A 24251-nucleotide genomic window follows, 5' to 3' on the forward strand; every position below is an offset into this window, starting at 1 on the left:
ATAGGGCTTAAAGCAGTCTCCTCGGGGCATGGTTTGGCAGATTTATTGCAGTCATGAAGAAGTTTGGTTACCAACAGCCCAATACTAATCATACTCTGTTAATTAAACATAAGGTTGGTAAGATGACTCTTTTGATTATTTACGTTAATGATATGATTGTAACTGTTGATGATATGATTGTGAGTAGTGATGATACTATACAAATCGATGAGTTGCAAAAACATTTAGCATCTGAATTTGAGATGAAAGATTTGGGAAGTCTAAAATATTTTCTAGAAGTGGAAGCCACTCTATCTAAACATGGCTTATTTCTTTCACAAAAGAAGTATGTCATGAACCTGTTAGCAGATACTGGAATGCTTGACTGTAAACCATATGAGACACCTATTGTGGAGAATCACAAACTTGGGATTTATGAGGATCAGGTCCCAACTAACAAAGAGATATACCATAGGTTGGTTGGGCAATTGATCTATTTATCACTAACACGTCCTAGCATTGCCTATGCGATAAATGTTGCTAGCCAATTTATGTGTTCACCAAGTAAGGATCATATGGCTGCTTTGATGCATATTTTGAATTACTTAAAGTCTGCTTCTGGTAGAGGTTTATTATTTAGAAAACATGGTCATTTAGACCTGGAAAGTTACACTGATGCAGATTATGCAGGGAATATTATAGAGGCGTTCTACATCAGGTTGCTTCATCTTTGTTGGTAGTAACCTAGTTTCATGGCCTAACAAGAAACAAAATATTGTATCTCGGTCTTCTACAGAGTCCGAGTACAGAAGGATTTCCCGGGGGTTTGTGAGATCCTATGGTTGAGATAGTTGCTTACTTAAATTGGGTTTATGCAGAGTAGTGCTACAAAGCTCCACTTTGATAACGGTTTGCATTTGAAATTGCAAATAACCCTATGCAACATGGTCGAACTAAGCATGTAGGAGTTGATGGGCATTTCATTAAAGAGAAGATGGAGCATGAGCTAATTGATGTACCTTTTGTGCCTTAACTTCAGAGCAGCTTGCAGATATGTTAACCCATGTCGTCTCAAAACGACGTTTCGAAGACTCACTTGACAAGTTAGGCATTATCGATATCTATGCACCAACTTGAGGGGGAGTGTTGGCATGAGTCAACTTAGTCTTATTTGGAATAGAATGTTGGTTTGTGTCAACTAGTCTTATTAGAAATAGAATTATGTAATTATTTGTTTTTTTAATTATAGTTACCTAATTTGTGTATATTTCCTATTTGTACTCACTCTATATGTAGTATATATATATCCCTCCTTGAGAGAAGAATAAACATATCAGTTAATTACTTTTGAGTAGAGGCACACCAACTTTTTCCACTAAATTTATTTACCAAATAATGTGTGTTAATTATAAATGCCTTTTTAGAGTGTGAAACGTTGGATTGTGATAGAGGTCTTTCATTTAAGACCCAAGCCTACACAAGGAGGAAGGGAAGAAAAATGGTTTACATTTTAGCAATTTACCCCAGTCTATCGCAAGTAGGACAGTGATTGCAAGTCACTCTAAAATGTACCCTACATTGAATTATTAAATTTGTTGGTAACCATTTTATTTTTCAATTAGAAACTAAAAATATAAACCACTAGTTTAGTTCAAAATCTCTTGAGACTAAATTATTTTTATAGCTTAAAGTCAATTTTGGTAACAAATCAAGAATTAGTGACTAATGATCTTACAATATTTACAAGCTAGCATCGGCGGAGCCAATGAAGGCTGAAGATGATCACTTTGCGATCCTCAACTTTCAAATTTTGTCATAATTCATATTTTTATTTTGGTATAGTATATCCATAATTTGGACCATTCTAAGTGATGTATAAAACCGATTAAAGTTATTAATCTTAGTTACATAATTAACAGATATTTTTGTGAACTTATATATTTATGAGAACAATGTTCAGCTCAATGATAAATATTGACCAGTCGTAATCATTAAGCACATTTCAAGCATTAATGGTTTGACTTATGGACCTTCCACAAATATGCCCATTTTAAGAGACAAATATATTAAACCATTTTAAACATTTAAGGATTACTAGCGATGCTATGAAGTCTTAGAAAACGATCATGGCCAAGAGATGCTCCACTCTTAGGAAGAAGAAGACCAGCGAACTCTCTTAGCTGAGGAGGGTTTTGAAAGGTCAAATTGAAAAGGGTTTCTTCTCTGCCGAAAAGAGTTTCTTGGAAATTGTTGAGGATGGAGGAGACAATTGGGATGTGGGTATTCAAGATGATTGCTTGGGGTCCAAGTTAGAGGCTTTGAATGAGAGGATTGGAGCTGTTAATCATGGTGATCTCATCGTACCTTGTAATGGTTTCGAATTGGATGATTATGAGCCAACGGTGGATACTGTTGATGATTTTCTCAGTTGGGTATTGGGTGGTGATCATCATAATGATATTGCTGTAATGGAAGATGATTTGCAACTCTATGATCTTGACACAATGTTGCCAGAAGAACCACAACAGCTGGAGCAGCAGCTACTTTCTGTGCCAAGTATGGATACTATTACTACTGATGATGATATGAGGTTGCTTTGAGTGATTGTGAGATTGGTTTGATGCAAGACGATTTGCAGTTTCGTGATGATGACCCAAGCGATTTTTTGGCCCCTCTTGAAACAACGTTGCTACAACACCCACAGGAGAAGCAGCCTCCTTCTGTATTGGCTTCCCCATTAGCCTATTAATTTTTAGCATTTATCTGTAATTTTCTTCTTATGTAGTTTAGGTCGTTAATGGATGGTTGAGAGAGTAGGTCAATTTTTGTTGGGTTTATTGGAATTTGAAGGGCAGAGCAGGGCAATGTCAGTTTGAATTCCTTATCTAGTGTGATCCTAAAAGCTATAGTGTTCTTTTTGCTCTATTCCACTCACACATAGCCTTTAAAACAAAAAATAAATTTCCTTATAATTAAAAAAAGAAAAAAGGAAAGAACCAATAAACAATCACACATACTGGAAACCAATCTCTTAACTCCATTATGAAGTTTTTCTTTAGTAGTAGGCGATTTCCTACTTAAACATGATCTAGAAAATGAACAGGCTGAGAGGTGCTCCGACTTCAGTATTCTGTTTGCACTAGCATTTTGATACCCTCCAAATGATGGCATAGTCTTTGTTTTCTTGGTTTTCTTGGCGTGGCTTGTGGATATTGACTTACTTTCCTTACACATCAAGAATTCCTATTATAATTGTAATTGATATACTTTAATTTCTGATTTTCTACTGTAAATAGATTTAGGAATTTATTATTTACTTGCCCATTCAGGTTTCGTTGTATTATAAATATGACCTCCTACAAGGAGAAGAATACACAGAAAATTCCCACAAACAAATATTCTCTCATAGTTTTCATATTTTAGCATGGTATCAGAGCGGCGATCTTGGGATTGCTGACTCTAGTTTCTAAACCATAGCCGCCACTATGGGGGAGGATGACTCTTCTAATCCTCATGGTGGTAGCACCACTGCTTCCTCCTCTCCTTCTCAACCAACCATAGTCGAGTTGAGTGCCCAGGTGGCTCAACTATGAAGATGCAGACTCAGACTTCGAACTCGATCCTAAATCAGGATTCTACCAAGACGACCCCGAACTCGACTTAGACGATGACCCCGAACTCGACTCAGACGACGATTCCGACGACAATTACCTATGAAGCTTTCGCTGCACAGATTGGCATAAAGTTGGATGGTACCAACTATTCCCTATGGTCCCAAGTTGTTGAGTTGTATATCTCCGACAAAGACAAATTGGGATTTATTAATGGCTATCTTCCACAACCTCCATCTACCACTCCAACGTTTTCTCGCTAGCGCACTGAGAACTCTATTGTGAATGGATGGCTCATCAATTCTCTAGAGAAGAGCTTGATTGGCAATTTCATTCGTTTTCCAACGAAAAAGCAGTGTGGGATGCAATTGCCACAACTTACTATGATGGCACTGACACCTCTCGGGTTTGTGATCTGAAACGACGAGTCTCCCGTATGTGACAAACTGGCGGCTCCATTGAAACCTATTACAATACTCTCCAAAGTTTATGGAGAGAGATTGATTTCCGTTGTCCAAATATGATGGAGTATGAAAGTGATATCCAGCGCTATAATGATATTCTACAGGAATATCGAGTTTACATATTTTTGGATGGCCTTGATGATCGTCTTGATAAGGCCCGAAGTGATGTTCTTCACATGACTCCATTCCCTACTGTGGACCAAGCTTATGCCTATGTTCGCCGTGAAGATGTTCGACAAGCTGTGATGATCGGTTCATCTGTACCTACTAGCACTGGCTTAGGGGCCAAGAGTGCACCTCGATCAGTCCCCCTCCGTGCGGGATAGTCCCGAATTCCTTTATGTGGCCCACTTTCAGATCCGGTCATATGCTCACATTCTGGTGCGCCACCTCCTAAAACCATTCCACCATCGTCCTAAGGCTCCGATGACGAAAGTGGTTGCACGCACTGTGGCAACCCCAAACATACCCGTGACACCTGTTTTAAGCTAAATGGTTATCTTGATTGGTGGGAGGACCTCCGCGCTTCAAGCTCAAAGAAACGCTAGTAATTCGGTGGTCGCTCTTGTCTCGTAATGCAGTTATGCATTTCATACTTCGATCTACGAGATACTACTGGTTGGATAATTGATTCTGGCCCCACTAATCATATGACCTTTGATCCGAATGATTTTTTGCACACCACTACACCCCGTCGCGCAAGTATTGCAAATGCAAATAGAGTTACCTATTCTGTGACAGGAGCAGGAACTGTCGCCCTTTCACCTTCTTTGTCCTTTTCCAATACTCTACTCGTTCCATCTTTGTCCAATAAATTAATGTATGTGAGTCAGGCAACTGAACAACTAAATTGTTGTGCACTAACTTATCTCAATTTTTGTTTACTACAGGATATTCTCACCAAGGAGATCATTGGGCGTGGTACTAAAAGATGGGGGTGTACTATGTGGATGACTTCAGTATGGGACGTGCCAACAGTGTCAAGCATCCGTCTGATGACAAGCACCGACAGATTTGGCTCTGGCACCGACATTTGGGGCATCCATCTTTTGGTTATATGCGACACTTATTGCCCGAGTTGTTTTATGTATTTAAGGACTCAGATTTTAAATGTGACACTTGCATTTTAGCCAAGAGTCATAGAGCATCCTATCCTTTAAGTATGAATAAAAGTACTATTCCTTTTGCTTTAATTCATTCTGATGTGTGGGACCCTCACCTATTTCTACTCATTCCGATATTCATTGGTTTGTCACATTCGTAGATGATTGTACATGGATGACATGGCTTTATTTGATGAAAAATAAGAATGAAGTGTTTTCCCTGTTCCAATCCTTTCACAAACAGATGGAAACACAGTTCAATGCTCGAATACAGATTCTTCGCTCTGACAACGATGGAGAATTTGTTAATCATGATTTTCAGACTTACTTCCAGACACATGGCATTATTCATGAGACAATTTGTCCCCAAACCCTCCAACAAAATGGTGTTGCCGAACGGAAGAATCGTCATCTCTTTGAAACAACTCATGCTCTTCTCATTGGTGGCCATGTTCCTCGTCATCATTGGGATGATGTTGTCCTCACTGTTGTCCACCTTATCAACTGCATGCCTTCTGGGGTCTTGAACTTCAAAACTCCATTATAGGTGCTCGTACAACACGGGCCTCTACCCTCTGTTTTGGTGCTTACCCCTCGCATTTTTGGTTGTGTGGCCTTCGTTTATCTCCAGAAAAATCAACGAAGCAAACTCAATCCATGTGTGCTTCGTTGTGTTTTTTTGGGTTATGTCACTCATCAGAAAGGCTACCGATGTTATCACCCTCTTACTCGGCGAACCTACGTCACTTTGGATGTCACCTTTTTGGAATTAGAGATGTTCTTCTACGACCCAGCATCCAATTCTACTCTTCAGGGGGAGATACGGAGTGAAGAGCTCAATTGGAGCAGCTTGGGAAATGAAGATATTCATCTATGCATGAAGATTGCTCTCGGCCAAGAAACAATAACAATCGATCGTCCCGAGTCTGGCACGTGCGAATGCTCTCTACCAGACAACGATCGATCGCCTAACCCTTGTGAAGCTGTTTTTGATTCGAGTCATACTCCTACAGACAACTCAGAACAACAAAATGAAGACCCCCTCTCACTCAACAGTACCAACGGACCAATCTCCTAAGAATATCTTTGAGGTAACTACTCCTACTAGACTTGTGCATTTATAGAATAAATCTATTGGATATCAATTACCTTTCAGGCAAAATCGTGGGAAGCCACCATACCGTTATTCACCTTATATTGGCAAGACATCAAAGTATCCAATTGCAAATCATGTATCCATTGAGAAGCTGTTTGAACTACTCAAGGATTTTGTGCATCAGTTGTCTACTATCAATATTCCAACCAAGGTCTCTGAAGCATTGAAGTATCCTAAGTGGGTCCAAGCTATAAAAAAGGAGATGAAAGCTCAGTGAGAAAAATCAGACTTGGACATTGGAGACTATACTACGAGAAAAAAAGACTATCAGATGTAGATGGGTGTTTACTATAAAACACAATGCAGATGGATCTATCAAGCGATACAAGGCAAGACTTGTGGCAAAAGGGTACACACAGACCTATGGTATAGACTATGAAGAAACCTTTGCACCAGTTGCAAAGTTAAACACCTTCAGAGTCTTATTGTCCCTTGCAGCTAATTTGGATTGGCCACTACACCAGTTTGATGTAAAGAATGCTTTTCTACATGGCGAACTCACGGAGGAGGTGTACATGGACATTCCTCCTAGATATAATACTACTCAAATTAGAACAATTTGTAGGTTACGAAAAGCATTGTATGGATTGAAACAGTCACCACGTGCATGGTTTGGACGGTTCACCATGGCAATGAAAAACAATGGTTTCAAACAGTGCAACTCAGATCATACTTTGTTCTTGAAACATCGGAAAGGGAAGGTAATAGCATTAATAATCTGTGTTGATGATATGATTATTACTGGGAATGATAAACAGGAAATATCACAGTTACAAGACTATTTGGCTACTGAGTTTGAGATGAAGGATCTAGGTGGACTCAAGTATTTCTTGGGAATTGAGATGGCTCGATCGCAGCAAGGAATATTTCTCTCTCAAAGGAAATATGTCTTGGACTTGTTGATAGACACAAGAATGCTAGATTTCAAACCTGCGGACACTCCTATTGTTCAGAATCATCATCTTGGAGAATATCCAGATCAAGTTCCAACTAAGGAAGAATGATACCAAAGGTTAGTGGGAAGATTGATCTATTTGTCACATACTCGACCAGACATTGCTTATGCGGTGAATATTGTCAGTCAATTTATGCACTCTCCAAGTGAAGACCATATGAATGCAGCTCTTCGGATACTTAGATATTTGAAGTCTGCACCTAGAAAAGGACTTATGTTCTCAAAGCATGGTCATCTAAATATTGATGGTTATTCAAATGCAGATTGGGCAGGTAATGTAACAGATAGAAAATCCACATCGGGTTACTTCACATTCGTGGGAGGTAATTTGGTGACATGGAGGAGCAAGAAACAAAATGTAGTAGCTTTATCTAATGCAGAAGCCGAGTTCAAAGGCATGACTAAAGGGATTTGTGAAATTCTTTGGTTAAGAAAGTTGCTTACTAAACTTGGGTATAAACCTACATCCACAATGAATCTCTTTTGTGACAACAAGGCTGCTATAGCCATTGCACAGAATCCGGTTCAGCATGATCGTACTAAACATGTTGAGGTGGATCGACACTTCATCAAACAGAAGCTTGAGGCTAAAGTGTTTCAGTTTCCTTTTGTGAAATCCGAGGATCAACTGGCGGATATTTTGAAAAAGGCGATTTCCAGTAAAGTATTCCACAATTCACTGGATCAATTGGGCATTGACGACATTTATGCACCAACGTGAGGGGGAGTGTTGGTGTGACTTGTGGATATTGACTTACTTTCCTTACACACCAAGAATTCCTATTATAATTGTAATTGATTTACTTTAATTTATGATTTCCTACTGTAAATAGATTTAGGAATTTATTATTTACTTGCCCATTCAGGTTTCGTTGTATTATAAATATAACCTCCTACAAGGAGAAGAATACACAGAAAATTTCCACAAACAAATATTCTCTCATAGTTTTCATATTTTAGCAGGTTTACCATGTAGTGAAGACTGAATTGAGGAAATTTGTAACCTGACCACCCGATGAAATTGGTTGTTTCACATTTATAATATTGTTAGAAATCTTAAAGCCATTGATTTGGACTTAATTATACATTTCTCAAGCTTTGGATAATCATGAAACATATGCCATCACTTTAATTTATTCTCCATACCCACCAAGCTTGAATAGAACATTGTAACAACCCGTCCCAAAATTTCTCTTACTTTTTGAAATTTTTGAGGAAATTGATCGTTTTGCCCTTCGCAAATGGTGACTTTTTGGTCCACTTTTGTTCGGGACGATTTTTGGTAGACGTGTACTGCAAGTGAATCAAAGTTGTAGCAAAAAAGTTATGATCAATGGAAATGTAAGGGCATTATTCTCATGTTGGAAACAAATTGTTAAAACCCTAACCCTAGAAGGATCTTTCAAACAAAGATGGATCAAATTTTTAAAAAATATAATAGCTTTTGCAGTGTATATGTAGATGATATACTTGTCCATAGTTATAAGTAGAAATCAAGTAGAACTTTATAAACAAGTCATGAATTTTTAGTCATGTATATTAAATTAGGAACAATACAATTGCAAGAACATATAGCTAAAAAAATAAATAAAGAAATAGCTCTAAATACCACCCTTTTTATAATTTTAACTGAAAATACCACCCCTCCCCAATTTTTTTGCAACTATCACCTATAAAATATATATATTTATTGTCCACTTATTGCACACATATCACTTATGCTGAAATTTTGTTCCCTCTCACCTCGCTCAGCTCCCTATTCACTCTCTCTGTATTCGCTTGCTCTCTCTCTCTCTCTCTCTCTCTCTCTCTCTCTCTCTCGCAGCTTTCTCTCGCTTTCTCTTTTGAACCGTGAAACCCTCCCTCGACCCCATCTTTTAGGTATGTCTTCTGAATAGCTGCTTGCAACCTTGAAGCTCTACTAGATTGTCGACCTCAAATAGGTAGCGTTGATGGTTATTTTTTTAATATCTGTGGGATTCTGTGAAATTGGTTTTATTTTGATTGCTTGGGTTTTTGTTAAATTGGTTTTGGCTTTAATTGGTTTTGGTTAGATTTTTTGAATCTTCATGCTCATCCATCTGTGTTTTTACCAATTTCATTTAGATTTTGGATATGTGAATCTTGAAACTTGGACTTTTCCATTTGATGTAGGAGATTTGTATAGTGTGATTGTGATGAATCCTTGTTCACTGCTGTGTTAGTGTTGTATTGCTGTTCTGTTCATGTTATTTTGTTGTCGTATTGTTGTTATGTTATTGTTATATTGCTGTTATATTATGTTATATTGTCATTGTGTTGCCTAGTTATTGTGGTTGTATTGTGTTAATGAAATGTTATTTTGTCATGGTCAGAAATGGAGACAATTGTTATTTTGGTTTGCTACAATGAAAAATGAGTAACCTCAAAGAAGATGTGCAAATACGAAGGGGGTGACTCAAAAGGCTTAATAGTTCCACGAACCACATTTGCTGAACTGTTGGATCGTGTGCATCAGATTGGTAATACAAACAACATGGAACACAAGGTTTGCTTAAAGTTCTCAGTTTTGGTGGCCTCGAACAAGTGGAAGCAAATAAAGATTGAGTTGCATGGTATCCCACCGCCCAAGCAGCCATCTAGTATTGGGCATCCGATTCGATATGTAAAAAACAAGTATCAAAACATTGAGGCAACTTTTACATTTATAGTCTCTGCAACTCAATGTTGTCATTCTGATATATTTCCATATATTAAAGAATGACCTACTGGAATTTCTAAGCATTGGATGCCACAAAATAGGTAATGTAGAGACCATAAATGGCACCTACAATTTCCCTTCTTTGGATGAAAAAAACAACAGGAAACACAGACTTCAATTGCATAAATCGCCAAAACCATTAAAACCATAATGGAACGGGAATAAAATCATAATAAACTAGCAATACAACAGCACTAAAATGCCAATACAAAACCACTAAATTGGCAATATGATAGCAAAAAACATCACTAAAACATCAATAACAGCAGCAAAACAACAGAATCCCAAATCAAACGCAAGAATCAATCCATAAAGAACAAACCCATTCAATGTTTCAAACAAGGAATCATCAGAATCAAACAATTTCAAAGAAACCCCTCAACCCTAAACTAATTTCAGAGAAACCCCTAAACCAATTTCATAGAAACCCCTAAACCAATTTCATAGAAACCCAACCCTAAACCAACTTCACAGAAACCCCTCAACCAACTCAAATTGACGATGAACAGTGCCTTTTGCAGGTGAACGATGGAAGAGGAAGACCACTGCGTCAGAGAGAGAGAGAGAGAGAGAGAAAGCTACACGAGAGAAAGTTGCACAAGAGTGGCCAAGAGCTTCCTGCGACTGTGAAAGAGAAAAGAGAGAGTGAGAGCTAACCAAAGAGAGAGTGAGACCTGAGCAACAGAGACAGAGAGAGTTGAGCAACAAAGAGAGTGAGAGGCGCGATAGAGAGAAAACAAAATTTTAAGAAAAGTGATATGTGTGCAATAAGTGGTCAATAAATATATATTTATAGGTGATAGTTGCAAATTTTTGGGGAGATGTGGTATTTTCAATTAAAATTATAAAAAGGGTGGCATTTAGAGCTATTTCCCAAAAAAAATATTGAAATTTTTAGATAAATTAGAAGATAAAAAGCAGTTACAATCATTTTTAGAATTATCAAATTATGCTAGCAATTTCATTCCTAATTTAGGTAGAAAGATAGCAACATTACATAATAAAACTAGCAAAATATGTCAAAAATATTTTAATAAGAAAGTAGCAGAATTGGCAGCTGTTGGCATGTAATTGCACTTGATGCTTGTTACCTTGGTGAGGATCACCTGTGAGTTATTCTGGTGAGCTTAGGGCATCAAGGTGTTTCTGGGCATTTGTCGAGGTTTCCATATGATGAACAACCTGAGTTTTGCCTGGTTCACATGTTCTTAACTGAATTTGTAACAACAAAAAGCTGAGTTCTGCTTGATTCTTTTGAGCTGCATCGTATTTGCAATGAGAGAAATCTCGTTTTTCCTGTTGGTTAGCTGCTTCTCTAAGCTGGATTGAAGTCAGAAATCTAAGTTCTACTTGTTTTGTTGAGAGCTAGATGGCTTTTGTAAACTAGATAGCTTGATTGCTTCTGAGTTTGAAGGCTTTTGAGATCGTATGATCATGCTTGATTTTTGTCAGTTTGACTGAGAATTCTTGGTTGTTTGTTTTTATTGGTTTGATTTTATTGTGTTGATTTGATTTTTGGCTATCCTTGCTCCAATTCACGTGCTCTTGTATTTATAGAGAAATGCATGATGAGAACTAGAGCACAATTGCTGAAAAGTGTTAACCCACTAACCCTTGGTAGCTCTAAGAGAATAAATTAGCTTTCTAGCTTTGCTTTTTTCAACCCATTTCCGCAAAAGCCTCATCTCGGCAGATTATTCCTTGGCTTGTAGTTGCCTATTTTCCTGGGAATCCCCCTGGCTGTGGTTGAGAAGAGTGTCGAGTGCTGCTTTTACCTTTCTAGCTCTAGAGTTGCTAATTTGGTTTTGAGTTGGTAACCAACGGTGATGATCAAACCTCAAGCTCAAAATATGTAATCCGGAAACTGGATAAAGAATAAACTAATTAAATTTGGGTATTAGATTAAATCACCATTGATGGTAATTAAAATCTATCCTGTGAAAATTACTTTGGGTAATGTTTATTTTAACCCCCTTCTTTGAAATGACCTGGGCTATTTTCCAATTTTGGCAAATAGAGCGCAAGTTTGTTTTGTTAAAAATAACCCAATAGCCAGATGGGCTGATGTGCAGAAATTAGGCCTAAACAGGGTAAAATGAAAGTGTTCTACACTTCTTTTATAGAACAAGAAACCATTCATTGATTGGTTGTAAAGTTTTGTGATCAGAACTTCAAATGAATATTTGTCTTTACATATTGAAATCTTAGATGACTATTTCATGATCTCATATGAGTAAACAAATTAATAAAATTATAACTATTATTGAAGATATTATAACTAACAAAACTTGAAATTACAAGAATATCAAAGCATAGGAATCTGAAGTCAACCTCAGGGGGTTTTGGTTTTTTGTTTTATTTTTATTTATTTATTTATTTATTTTTTTTGGCGTTGAACTTGTACTGCTACACAAATCTCTTCCAGCAATGGATGGAAATGAGTGTCGGTATTAGAACCCACCTCCTTGCTCCTTCGAACATTTAACAACACCTCTTTATGCCTTTGTCAGTGCTCGATGGGTTATTCCTGGGCATCAAGCAATATGAAAACTTCTTTACATTTGATTAAAGTTTAATATGGTGAGTAGTGTATTTATTAAAATTATATTTGTTTTACAATTTGATATATCCTTTTTAGTCATTTTATATTATGATAAATTAGTAATTTAATAAATAGTTTGTAAATATGGTGTACTTAGTTAATTTTAGAGTTCGTTTAGCAGCACTCTAATTCTACTAACTCAACCAAACGAGTCACGCTTTATAGCTAATGTATATACTATAAGAAAGACTTTAACATTAAAAGAAATACATATAAAATAAGTACCAAATTGTACATTCACTTGAATAATACAATTATGTACAACAATTTAAATACAACAAACCATATACCTAAATAATGTTGAAACGACAAACAAATTTTGTTTTTATTCAATTGCAAAGAGGAAAAAAACAAAACTCTACAAAATAAAATAAGACAATAAAATACTGTATTTATTGTAATACCGATAGTGTGATGATATGCTACTTTCCGCGTAACGGTTACTTTCCTTGTAATACCAACTATACCCTCGGTCACAGATTCTATAAATACCGCCATACTCTCACCTTCCTCGCTCACACTCTCTCATTTCTCACGATCGCTACATTCGCTACCTTTCACTGCCATTCTCTACAAGTTTTGATCAGTCGCTAATTAATCGCACTGACTACATTGCTAATCTCTCTGTTATTCAATTAATTTCCACTCGAAATTGATTTATTGATTTATGGCTCTTCCTAAATCAAACCCTAGGGTTTCAGCGTCCATGAAGATGAAAAGGGTCTCTGATGCTATGAAGCCTCAGAAAACTGCCATGGCCAAGAGAGGCTCCACTCTGAAGAATAAGGCCGGCCGACTCTCGAAGCTGTGCGATATTGCCGTTTACATGATCGCTCTTGGTGCCGACGGCAAGATCAACGATTGGCCGGAAAACCAACAAGATTTGAAATCAGTTCTACTCAAGTACAAGAATCTGAAGAGGGGTTTCAAAGATCAAATTGAAAAGGGTCTGTTCTCCGTCGAAAAGGGTTTCTTGGAAATTGTTGATGATCGAGAAAATCGGGATTTGGGTATTCAGGATAATTGCTTGGGGGCCAAGTTGGAGTCTTTGAATGAGAGGATCGGAGCTGTGACGATGGAGATGATGATGAGGATGACGGTAAGTGCAGTTTCATGGACTTGTACAAGAATATCATGGAACCAGATCCAGCAGATCAACAACAACTATCATCTCTTAATCTTAATTTGAATCTTCATCCAACTGATCTCGTCGAACCCAGACCCAAACCCAATTTAATTGGTGAGATTAATTTGAATCTTGAGCCAGGTGATCTCGTCATACCCACACCCAAACCCAATTTAATTGGTCAGATTAATTTGAATCTTGATCCAGATAACGTCGTCATACCCACACCCAAACCCAATTTAATTGGTCAATTTCAGCAAGATTATCTTTCATCAATTCATGAACCAACTGTGGATGCAAATGATTATCTCAGTTTGGTATTGGATAATGATGATCATAATGATGTTGGTCTAATGGAAGATTATCTGCAACTTTGTGATCTTGAATTGCCAGAAGAACCACAAGAGCAGCTGCAGTCGCAATCACCTTCTGTGCCAAGTGTGGAAATTAGTGATGATGATATGAAGTTGCTATTGAGTGATTGTGAGATTGGTTTGATGGAAGATGATATGCAGTTTTGTGATGATCCTTGATGATTATGAGCCAACTGTGGATACTATTTATGATTTTCTCAGTTGGGTATTGGGTGATGAAGATCAAAATGATAATAATGCAATGGAAGATGATGTGCAACCTCATAGCACTAATCATATTACTGATGATGAGCATGATGACATTAGGTTGCTGTTGACTGATTGTGAGATTGGGTTGATGCAAGAAGATTTGCAGTTCTGTGACAATGACTTGAGTGAATTTTTGGCGCCTCTTCAAACCATGTTGCTACAAGACCCACAACATCAGCCTCATTCCGAGTTAAATCTTAATTTCTAGTCTTCATCTGTAATTTTATGTTTTTCAGTAGCTTAGGTCAAAATCTGTTGTGTTTCTGTTTGGTTGATTGGATGGCCATCTCAGGATCAATCCTTATCAACCAAAATCTGATGATGTATATTCTGCAATATTAGACCAGATTATTCTATGTTTTTCTTTGTACAGCTCAAGTGAAGAGCTTTTGGTGTAGATCCTTTTATTCATCATACTTTCACACCACAAGTGATAATGAAGAGCATAACCAGTATTTTCATATTAAAAACAACAAATCACAAGGCTTTTTATTAGATATTGAAGAATAAAATTGATTATACAAATTAATAGGGAAAAGCTGTCCAAGCCAATCAAAATTACAAAATGTATATATAAAAAAGACAAAAAGAGTAGTGATGAGATTTCTTCTCTCTGACTCACTACTATGCTAATTTTACCCTGAAAAATGTATTTGACATTCTGAAGGTTACTCAGCTCAGCTGCAGAGTGAAGTTGTTTATCTCTTTTGGAAGTTAAGGAACTTGATACCATAGGCAAAGACAAAGAAGAAGAGCAGGACCCAACCTATATGAGCGAAGAACACAGGTACTACAAAGTCATGTTCATAACCTAGATTGTTCTTAAGGTATAGATCCACTCTCTGAGATCCTTCAGGAGTATCAATAAAGGTCTTATTGTCACCAAATTGAGATGCCATGATGCCATAGATTGTCCAAGCAATTGGAGACCCCCAGTAGTACCACCTCCACCACACTGGGATTAGCTGCAAAATTAAGCATGAATTGTTATTATGGTTGCAATGATAAATTAAGACAACGACTCGAACTGGGTTCCTTAGAAATTTGAACACCTGTTTAACCTGTCAAGACATGAAAATAAGAAGAATAACTGAGTTTCAAATGACATACCGGCCGGGCAATGAGGAAACCAGAGAACAAGTTCCAGAAGTTCGTGAAGAAAGACGAAACGATTGCGGCAATTTGATGGTTAGGAGTTAGTGCAACCATCATCATTCCGTTCATTGTGAAGTAGGTAAAGCACATGAATACGAAGTAGTAGAAGTACAAAAACTTTTCTACCTTCCAAGTGTACCCAATCATAGAATACAGAATACACGAGTACATAAAGGTTTGGATTGCAACGTAAATTGTCTCAATAGCCACCTATAACACCAAAAGATGCATCAATAATAAGATTTTAATAATATGAAAAACGAACGCATAACCGAGTATAATTTCCAGTATTCTTACCTGTGCAAATGCATAAGGCAACTCTGAATACATTCCCGCTGCTCTTTCACGGTAGAAAACTGTTCTCTCAATTGCAATCACGGATTGAACAGCAGAAGCATTGCCAGCTCCAAGGAAAAGAACAGCAGAATAGGTAGCTCCCAAAAGATTGATCAGGTCTTGTTGTTTATGTCTGTTTACAAGATAAAATTAGTATAAGTGATTGAACAAAACATGCAACTTAAATCGTATAATCACAAATTCAAAGGAATATATTAACAAAAAATGTAGCCCACAATGAAGTTCTTAAACTTACAGCGAGTCTCCTTTGCTCCAGAAGATTACACCAAAGATTATGCCAATGACAGCCGTCATGAAAAACCTAATGGCATTGTATCGCGAGTTTCTCCAGTATGACCAGTGTTGTTTCCAAAAGCAAGCCTTGCATTGAACTATGAAGCTTTGAGAAAATTGGGTGGGAAAGTGAAGGTCATTGGAGCCGGGTAGTGGAATGCTTAGTTCCTTGATAAGTTCCTCATTTCTCCTGAACAATTGAAAATAATTGTTGAAGAATTTTTGTGCATACAATGAAGGGGTTTGTGGGAAAAAGAAAATATAAATTAATTGAATACAGTACATCTTGCTTACCTGTAGAGCTCAGAGTTTGCATATACATCTGCAAAGTCAATGTTATTTTGAGCCTCAACTGCAGCAGAGCTGACGTCTAACATCCACGTAGCAGGATTGTAGCCTTCTTTGATCTTGGGAACTCCAGGGATGGCCTGGAAGAGGATTAAGATATTATTCAAACTTTGCAACTCTAAAACTCATGGGTCCAAGGATAATATTTCTTGCTGGATAAGATCATAGAATTGCATTGAGATGGAGGATTCAATCACTAATATATTCAACAATATGCACCAGAGTCTAAATGCGTCCTTAGGAGACAGAGTAAGTTAGGGCTAACCTAAGAAAATTTAGGAAAAAAAGGGCTAACCAAATTCAGTTCCAGTATAATCTGTTTGGATATTAGTTAATAGGAACTGAACATACAAGGTAAAGTATAAACTTACCTCAAAATATTCAACAAGCTCATGAGACTGATGACCAAGAGGTCCAGCATAAATCACCTGCCCTCCTCTTTTCATTAAGAAAAGCTGCAAGGGAAAAAAAAATCATAAATATGGTACATGAAATGACAACGTTACAAATTCAATAAATTGTATTAGTTGTTCCTACCTCATCAAAAGCTTCAAAAATGTCAATACTCGGTTGGTGAATTGTGCATACAACAGTTCGTCCTGTATCGACAGTGTTTCTTACAGCACGCATAACAATAGCGGCTGCTCTAGCATCAAGACCTGATGTTGGCTCATCCATAAAGATGATGGATGGATTTGCAACCAACTCTACAGCAATAGTGAGCCTTTTTCTCTGCTCAGTTGAAAGTCCATCAACTCCTGGCAGTCCAACTAAAGAATTCCTCAATGGATTAAGCTCAACCAAATCCATAACCTCATCAACAAACATCTAAAGAACAGAAGAAGAAAATCAAAGTCAGCTACATCATCCATCTCATCCCGTTCTTATATGGAGCAATATGATTGTCAGTTCAGTGACATGTAGTCAGAAACTAAATGTTGGAACAGCTAAATATTGAGGTTGTTAAATAAAAAACATGCCTTTCGTTTATCCTTCGTAGCATCCCTCGAAAGACGCAGCCAGGCAGAGTATACGAGAGATTCATAAACAGTAACATATGGTGAATGAATGTCATTCTGTTCACAGTAACCGCTGACCCGAGTAAATGTGGCTTGGTTCTTTGGGTATCCAGAGATACTAATACTTCCTTCAATGTACCCTCCAGTCTTTCTTCCAGCTAAGACATCCATCAAGGTGGTTTTTCCGGCACCACTAACACCAACCAATGCAGTCAGAATACCCGGCCTAAATGCACCACTAACATCTCGAAGTAGTTGCAGTCGAGTCTCTTCAATCCCTTCGCTCTTCATTTCCTGAAAAGCACAAAAAATCGTTACTACCAAGAATCATATTTGACACAGAACAGTATTTGTCATCAATAAATCAAGGTCATAGTTTCTTAGACATAAATTCATGTCAACGGTTAATAGAAAGTAACTAATGTGAAAGATGAAACAATGTTCTTCCAGTTTATAACTAGAGTTAGCTTTTCTTTAGATAAGTTATCATATAATAACTCTAGAAATATAAAGCTAAGTGGAGCAAAAAGAAAAAGCGACTTACCACAGGCATATCCACATAGTAATTGACATGGTTGAAAGCAAGTGAAAGGGGCTGGAAGGGCATAACCATTCCTCGTTTGGTTTGACCGCTTGCAACATTAACATTTGAACTAGTACTTCCTCGAGCATTTCGAACTTGCATATCAATACCTGTAATTGTTCATCATATATGAGACCAAAAAATTATTTTGTTAGCTAATCTGCCACACGATATGTAAGGTTTCTGCAGTAGAATTTGTACTACAAGCACAATGTGATGACACCAAAGAAAAATATGCAAGTGGTAACTAGAATTTGCAGCTAGCAAAGGCTGAAGTAATTCTTTATCAAACATATGAAACGCATCCCATCTTGCAGAAACAGTGAAACCATCTAAGTTAAAATCCACAAGATATATAATATTTCAACCTTCTGAATTGGACAATTGCTGTTTCCTCTTTGTTTCAGAGTCATCATTCTCGATCAGAGTTTTGGTTTCGCCAAGAGCTAAAATTGAGTCACAAAAAGAAAAGAAATAATTAATGCTTCAATCCATATTACCATAACAATAGTCCAAGGAAAATAAATGAATTGTTTACTTACGGTTTAAGAAGGTGAGTGATGCAATGAAAAGAACATTAAAAAGAACTGAAAACGCGAAGAGTGCCCCAATACAAATCCAATACCAATATTCCTCTGTATACAGGCCTCTCTCCCTGAGAAGGGTCTTTCCCACAGTGGGCATACGGGAGTTATTCAAAGGCTGCGCCATGGGATAAAAAAGTTTGATTAAGCTAAAACACTAGTTGAACCTGAATGTAAAACTCAAAATTATAATTGTTAATGTAGAGTGAGAATTTAGTTGAGAGAGATTTAAGAGAAATTACAGTGCTCCATCTGTCGTCAAGAAATTCATTGATAGCAATTGCATTTTGTCCATACATCATAGGTGAAACATAGTATCCCCATATCATCCATGGTTCAATATCATCTGCACAGAAAAATGAGAATATGTTGAACATTTCAAAACATATAAAAAAATCTAGCAGGAAAATTGATCTAAACAGTAGCTTACTTTGAAACAAAATACTCTAACAGTAAACAGGGAAGGATTCTAACCTTTAGCAACAATGTAACCTCCTAGAATAAAAACCAACAGCAGTGAAAAGGAACCGAGTGTGCCCGAAACAACCTCACTTCTACCAAGGCCAGCAATGAAACGGAAGAGGGAGACTGCCATCTGATGTATACCAAAGAAAGCCAAGAACTGTTTGAAGAACCTGATAATATTGGACATATGTCAGACAGAAGATCCACCACCACAAAATTGTTTTGTTTTTCGTCATTTATTTAGCATCACAAAGCTAAAACTTGTGACAACAATGTGAGAAAAAATTACAGCTTACCTACTAGGAGCAGGTGCAAATCCTATGGTGTAATATGTTATGGCTGTCCATAAAAAAGATTCCGCCAGCGAAATGGGAATTCTGGTTATCCAAATGGGCAAGCCAAAAGCCCAACCAGGATAGAACAAGGCATCCCTCTGCCTAAAGAACACAGGAAGCCGGAAAACTGTCATTGAAAGCTCTCCCACTCCATTAAACATGACGTTGATGAGACTGAAAAACAGTGCTCCCCAAAACCTTGCCGAATCCTTTTCTTCCCCGTATTTCATTGTTGTCCTTAAGAATACCGTGAAAGCAATTGTTGCCATAATTGTTATCTGGGTAGTTTTGAATATGTATATAAAAGAGCTACGCTGCATCAGCAGCAATTCTCTTGCAAAGCATGCCTTGAAGAGTTCCATATTCGATATTCCATACTTTTCCTTCACCAAGGCAGCAGGATGGGCTGCTCTTTTATCATATGGAACTCTTAGGTCTTCCAAAAGTCGTTGGCCAACATGAAATGATCTGAAAGCCTGTACAAAGTCAGGCACTGAGACATATCTGTATGCTTGGTTCTTCTTATACCAGTATTGTTCTTGGTCCTTCTTTGAGGTCACTTCTTGCAAGAAATCTGCAACACCTTTTCTTTCAGGGCATCTGAACCCCATATATTCGAAGAATTCAAGCACATTCTCACGCGGACCTTGGTACACAATCTGACCCTCAGAAACAAGGATAATGTCATCAAAAAGATCATACGTCTCCGGTGCAGGCTGCAAGAGAGAGATGACCATTGTCACATCCAGAATATGAACCATCTGCCTCATGAACTTGATAATTTGAAAGGTTGTGGAACTGTCCAGCCCCGTTGATATTTCATCCATGAAAAAAGCTTTCGCTGGTCCAACCAACATTTCTCCTGCATTAAGAGCAACCACCACCAGTTATGATCATTGCAGAGAATGTTTGCACATCAATAATCATTCCTATTATTAGAAGAAGAAAAAAATTTCACTTCTTGGTATTAATTGCATTAGTACCTACGTTTCTAGTAAAATATATTTAAGGTTAAAACTACATATGCAGAAATATCATGGTCAATATATTACACATATTCATATTCAGAAACAGATTGGAAAGAATAGAGTAACATACCGGTAGTTACACGTTTCTTTTGTCCACCAGATATACCCCTTCTCATGCCATCACCCACCATTATATCAGCACAGATGTCTAATCCAAGTATCTGTCATAAGAACAAAAATTTGTTAGGCTTGTAGAATAAGAGAGCAATGATATAATCTTGTGATTGGATCAACAAACCTTAAGAACATAATCTGTGATCAAACTGGTTTCCTTGCCCGACATAGATGTGGCTTTCATGAATGCATCGATTTCGGGATCTGGTTTGACACCTGAATCTTTCTCTCGTCTAGACATCTCCACTAGCATATCATACCTTGTTCCAACTCCCAGGCAACGTCCAGAGAAATCCAACGTTTCACGAACTGTCATCTCACCATAATGAAGATCATGCTGGCTAATATAAGCAGAGGTTCTCTGAGGCACAAATTCGTTGAATTCGTGGCCACAGTAAGTCACTTTCCCAGTTACCTGTTTATAACCCCAACTTGTCAATACATATGAAAAGTCCCTGCACATGTATGCACACTAATACTGATAACTGGTAAAGAGACAGAGAGGATGGCAAACCCTTATATCCCTATCCAGTTTGCCAGCAAGCGCTTTTAGCAGTGTTGTTTTTCCTGACGATGGAGGTCCAAGAAGCAGTGTCATCCTGAAAAGCAGACAAAACAAGCAATATCACGGTTGGAGTTCAGAAATAGTTTCCATCTTCTTTTCAAAGAAACATGAGTATACCTTGACGGTTTAACAATACCGCTCACATCATGAAGTATCTTGACAACTCTTTTCTTTGAGGGTGAGAGTCCAATCAATCCAATCAGTCCCTATTCACACGTATAGAAATTTAGAAATCTAGGAATTCACTAGCGGAACGCTAGATCAAGAAATAAGGTTCGGTATTGAAAAAATGTTGAAACAATACCTCTAGTTGGTTCAAGGTGGAATTTAGCAGAGTTGGAAGTGCTCTGGTGCCAACATATGCATCTCCCTCTATTGATATATTCTGGTATCTAACCTCAACCTTTGGAATGTCAATACCAACCCTGTCTCCCAAGAAAAAAAAAATTACAAGGTAATCCAAATCAAACATAGCAAAAATACATCTTTCAATTGTATGTTTTATGAAGCCAAAGACAACCTAAACTTTCAGAGTTCAACACTTTTGTTTTCCTCCTGCTTTCTCATCAACCAAACAAACTATACATAACAGAAAGGAAGACAATACAAACCTGTCATTTCTGGCCCTTAGCCTCTTCAGAAACCTCTCATTGTCATCCTCAACAACCTTAAGTATGCTCTCCATCAACTGTTTCTTGTCATGATCTCCAAGGTGTGCAACATCAACTTCTTCAGCTACAACCCTCCCATTGCTCATATATTGTCTGAGCATCCCCCTTTTCATCCTATCATACGTTGGCAACCGCTCTATGGCGGCCCACTTGAGCTCCTCCTCCTCATTCACCGTCTGCTGCCTGCTGCTCTGCCGGAACACATCCTGTGTGTTCCACATTTCTCTAACACTGGAAGAACGCCAGCTCCTCCGGCTGCTAGTCTGCCTAGCTAAGTCATCTCCCACCAAAGACGCCGCCATTTTGATGGCCCGAAACCAATCAAATAATTACTCTCAACTCAAAATTTCAGATGATGGGTTGGAAAAGTACAACCCAATTGTTTGGGAAGTGATTGAAAGAATTGATGATCAAATATACTCCCAGAGTATGCTTTTCTTTTGTCTTCTCAAAATTCTTCACACAGAGATCATTGTTGTCTGGTGAAGAATGAGAACATGCAAGGAAAAAACTACATTTGTGAGGAGCTTTGGGTGAGAATTTATAGACACGTGAGGAAGAAAAGTCTCTAAACTTTTTTAATATATAAAAAAAGCGAGAAAAATATCTACTTCGTGTAACTCAGGTGGGAATTGTCAGCAAAATATTTATAAATAAAAAAACCAACCAAATGGGACTTTCTCGCGTTGTTTCTTGAACATATTTTTACGTGTGAAAATAATATCTTTGCCGCTGCCGTGGAGGCGTTCTTTCTATTAAAATTCTCGATAGAAGATATTTTCATTTGGAAAAAAGGCGATTTATGATGGCTTAGGAAATTTCAAAAGTCCCTTGACGTTCGCGGAAGCTGAACATTTCTAGATGGTCTTATTCTTATGTGCGTAATTCAACTGTCACAATAGTCATGACATTTATTAAAAAGCTTCCGTAATGTGATTGACAACATGGTATTAACTAATTTCAAAATTGTATGAATAAAATACAACTATTACAGTAAGGAATTTGTAATTCTAGTGATTAGGATCATTTATCCGAGTTCCAGATTTGATTCTCCCTTCCCTCCAATACTACTTGTATATAAAATTTAAAAAAACTACTTGTACGGCACAATGAGAATGTTTGAACGTCAATATTGAAAGTTAAGGTTTTCTTCTTATGAGCGAGATGAAAAGGATCTTAAAAAAATCTACCCGCATATCTTCTCACTATCTATTGTTTTAGTTAACCTGTGATGTGAGACATTTCATCAAACACCACCTCATATAATGTGAATGGATAAAAATAACAAAACAATGTTATGCCCGTTTCATACAAATGTTGCTTGTATTGAAGACTCAAAGAATTGATGCCTAATGAGTAAAGTGAATGGCTGTTAGGGATTACAAATTAATTATTTTATTAGACTAGAACCCATGTCATACATGAGTGCCTTTGGAGGTATATAGTTCCACCATTAAATCATATCATCGGCAATGTGGCGCCCACATAGAACGAAAAGATTAACCTTAAATACTTAAAAGATTTTAGTTCTCTTCATCTATTGTTAATTAATTTTAAATTGAAAATTCATATTCTATGAATAGTTGCATATCTTAGGGGAGGGGTTATTTAGTAACTAATCAAATTTGAAATTTAAATATGGGAATTACTATAAAATTCCCATCTGACTTTTTAAATAATAAATAATTAATTAATTTAACCACAACAAATCTTCTAGAGAAGTTTGAACTTTTCCGTTCAATATGGGAATTAGTATAAAATTTTAGTCTGTGTCTGAAAAACCAAGGAGATTCTCAAAACTAGCCTCCCTGCAAAAGATTTTGGGGAGGGAATTCGTACTTTGAACCAATCAGAAAAAGAGTCAGTTGGTTCGTCTAAATTGATCAAATACTCTTTGGATTATTCATACGAAACGATGGTCATCAAATTTTACATTGTCCTTATTCCCATGCTTCACCTCTGTGAGGGAACTAAGACAACTGTATTATAACATTCTTATTCCAACTGTCAAGGGTTAATACTTTATTTAAAAAATCTTTTTGATAATATTTTCCTTTATTTGAATACCCGGGCCAAATTATTGACTAAACAAAACACACTGATTTTATTATTTAGCTTACATGCCACAGGTATTATGGGGCTTAAACTCAGAACAATTTGAGAGTACATCGAAGGTCTTAGTCAATCCAACTAACACAGCAGTTGTCATTTTAGGGTGTTGATTGTAAGCAAAAGGACAAAGATCATGATGGATAAACTTCTTAAGCTATGATAAATGACACTGCATTACAATTTCTTCGAACGTTTGTCATTTTCATTTATTTACTTCGTGAGATGAGGAGCTGAATATGTTATGATAATTCCAAATTCTAGAAAGGGCGTTGAAAAGTATGTA

At 37.2% G+C, this 24251-nt stretch overlaps 1 protein-coding gene across 1 annotated transcript; it reads right to left on the reverse strand.

Moving 5' to 3' along the window:
• Positions 1-14814: 14814 nt before the first annotated feature.
• On the reverse strand, positions 14815-22369 carry LOC103326863 (pleiotropic drug resistance protein 2-like). The gene is made up of 20 exons (XM_008229116.3): positions 21797-22369; positions 21490-21610; positions 21303-21391; positions 21135-21219; positions 20745-21035; positions 20577-20667; positions 19440-20340; positions 19153-19313; positions 18921-19024; positions 18637-18796; positions 18463-18540; positions 18056-18204; positions 17473-17805; positions 17030-17320; positions 16864-16947; positions 16439-16572; positions 16107-16334; positions 15812-15983; positions 15470-15724; positions 14815-15324 (listed from the first exon to the last, which is right to left on the reverse strand). The coding sequence occupies exons 1-20, from the start codon at positions 22156-22158 to the stop codon at positions 15058-15060; spliced, it is 4356 nt and encodes a 1451-aa protein (XP_008227338.2). The 5' UTR covers positions 22159-22369; the 3' UTR covers positions 14815-15057.
• Between the last annotated feature and the right edge of the window lie 1882 nt (positions 22370-24251).

This window comes from Prunus mume, linkage group LG1 (genome assembly GCF_029339155.1).
Source record: "Prunus mume cultivar Tortuosa linkage group LG1, ASM2933915v1, whole genome shotgun sequence".
In the NCBI taxonomy this organism is placed as follows: domain Eukaryota; kingdom Viridiplantae; phylum Streptophyta; class Magnoliopsida; order Rosales; family Rosaceae; genus Prunus; species Prunus mume.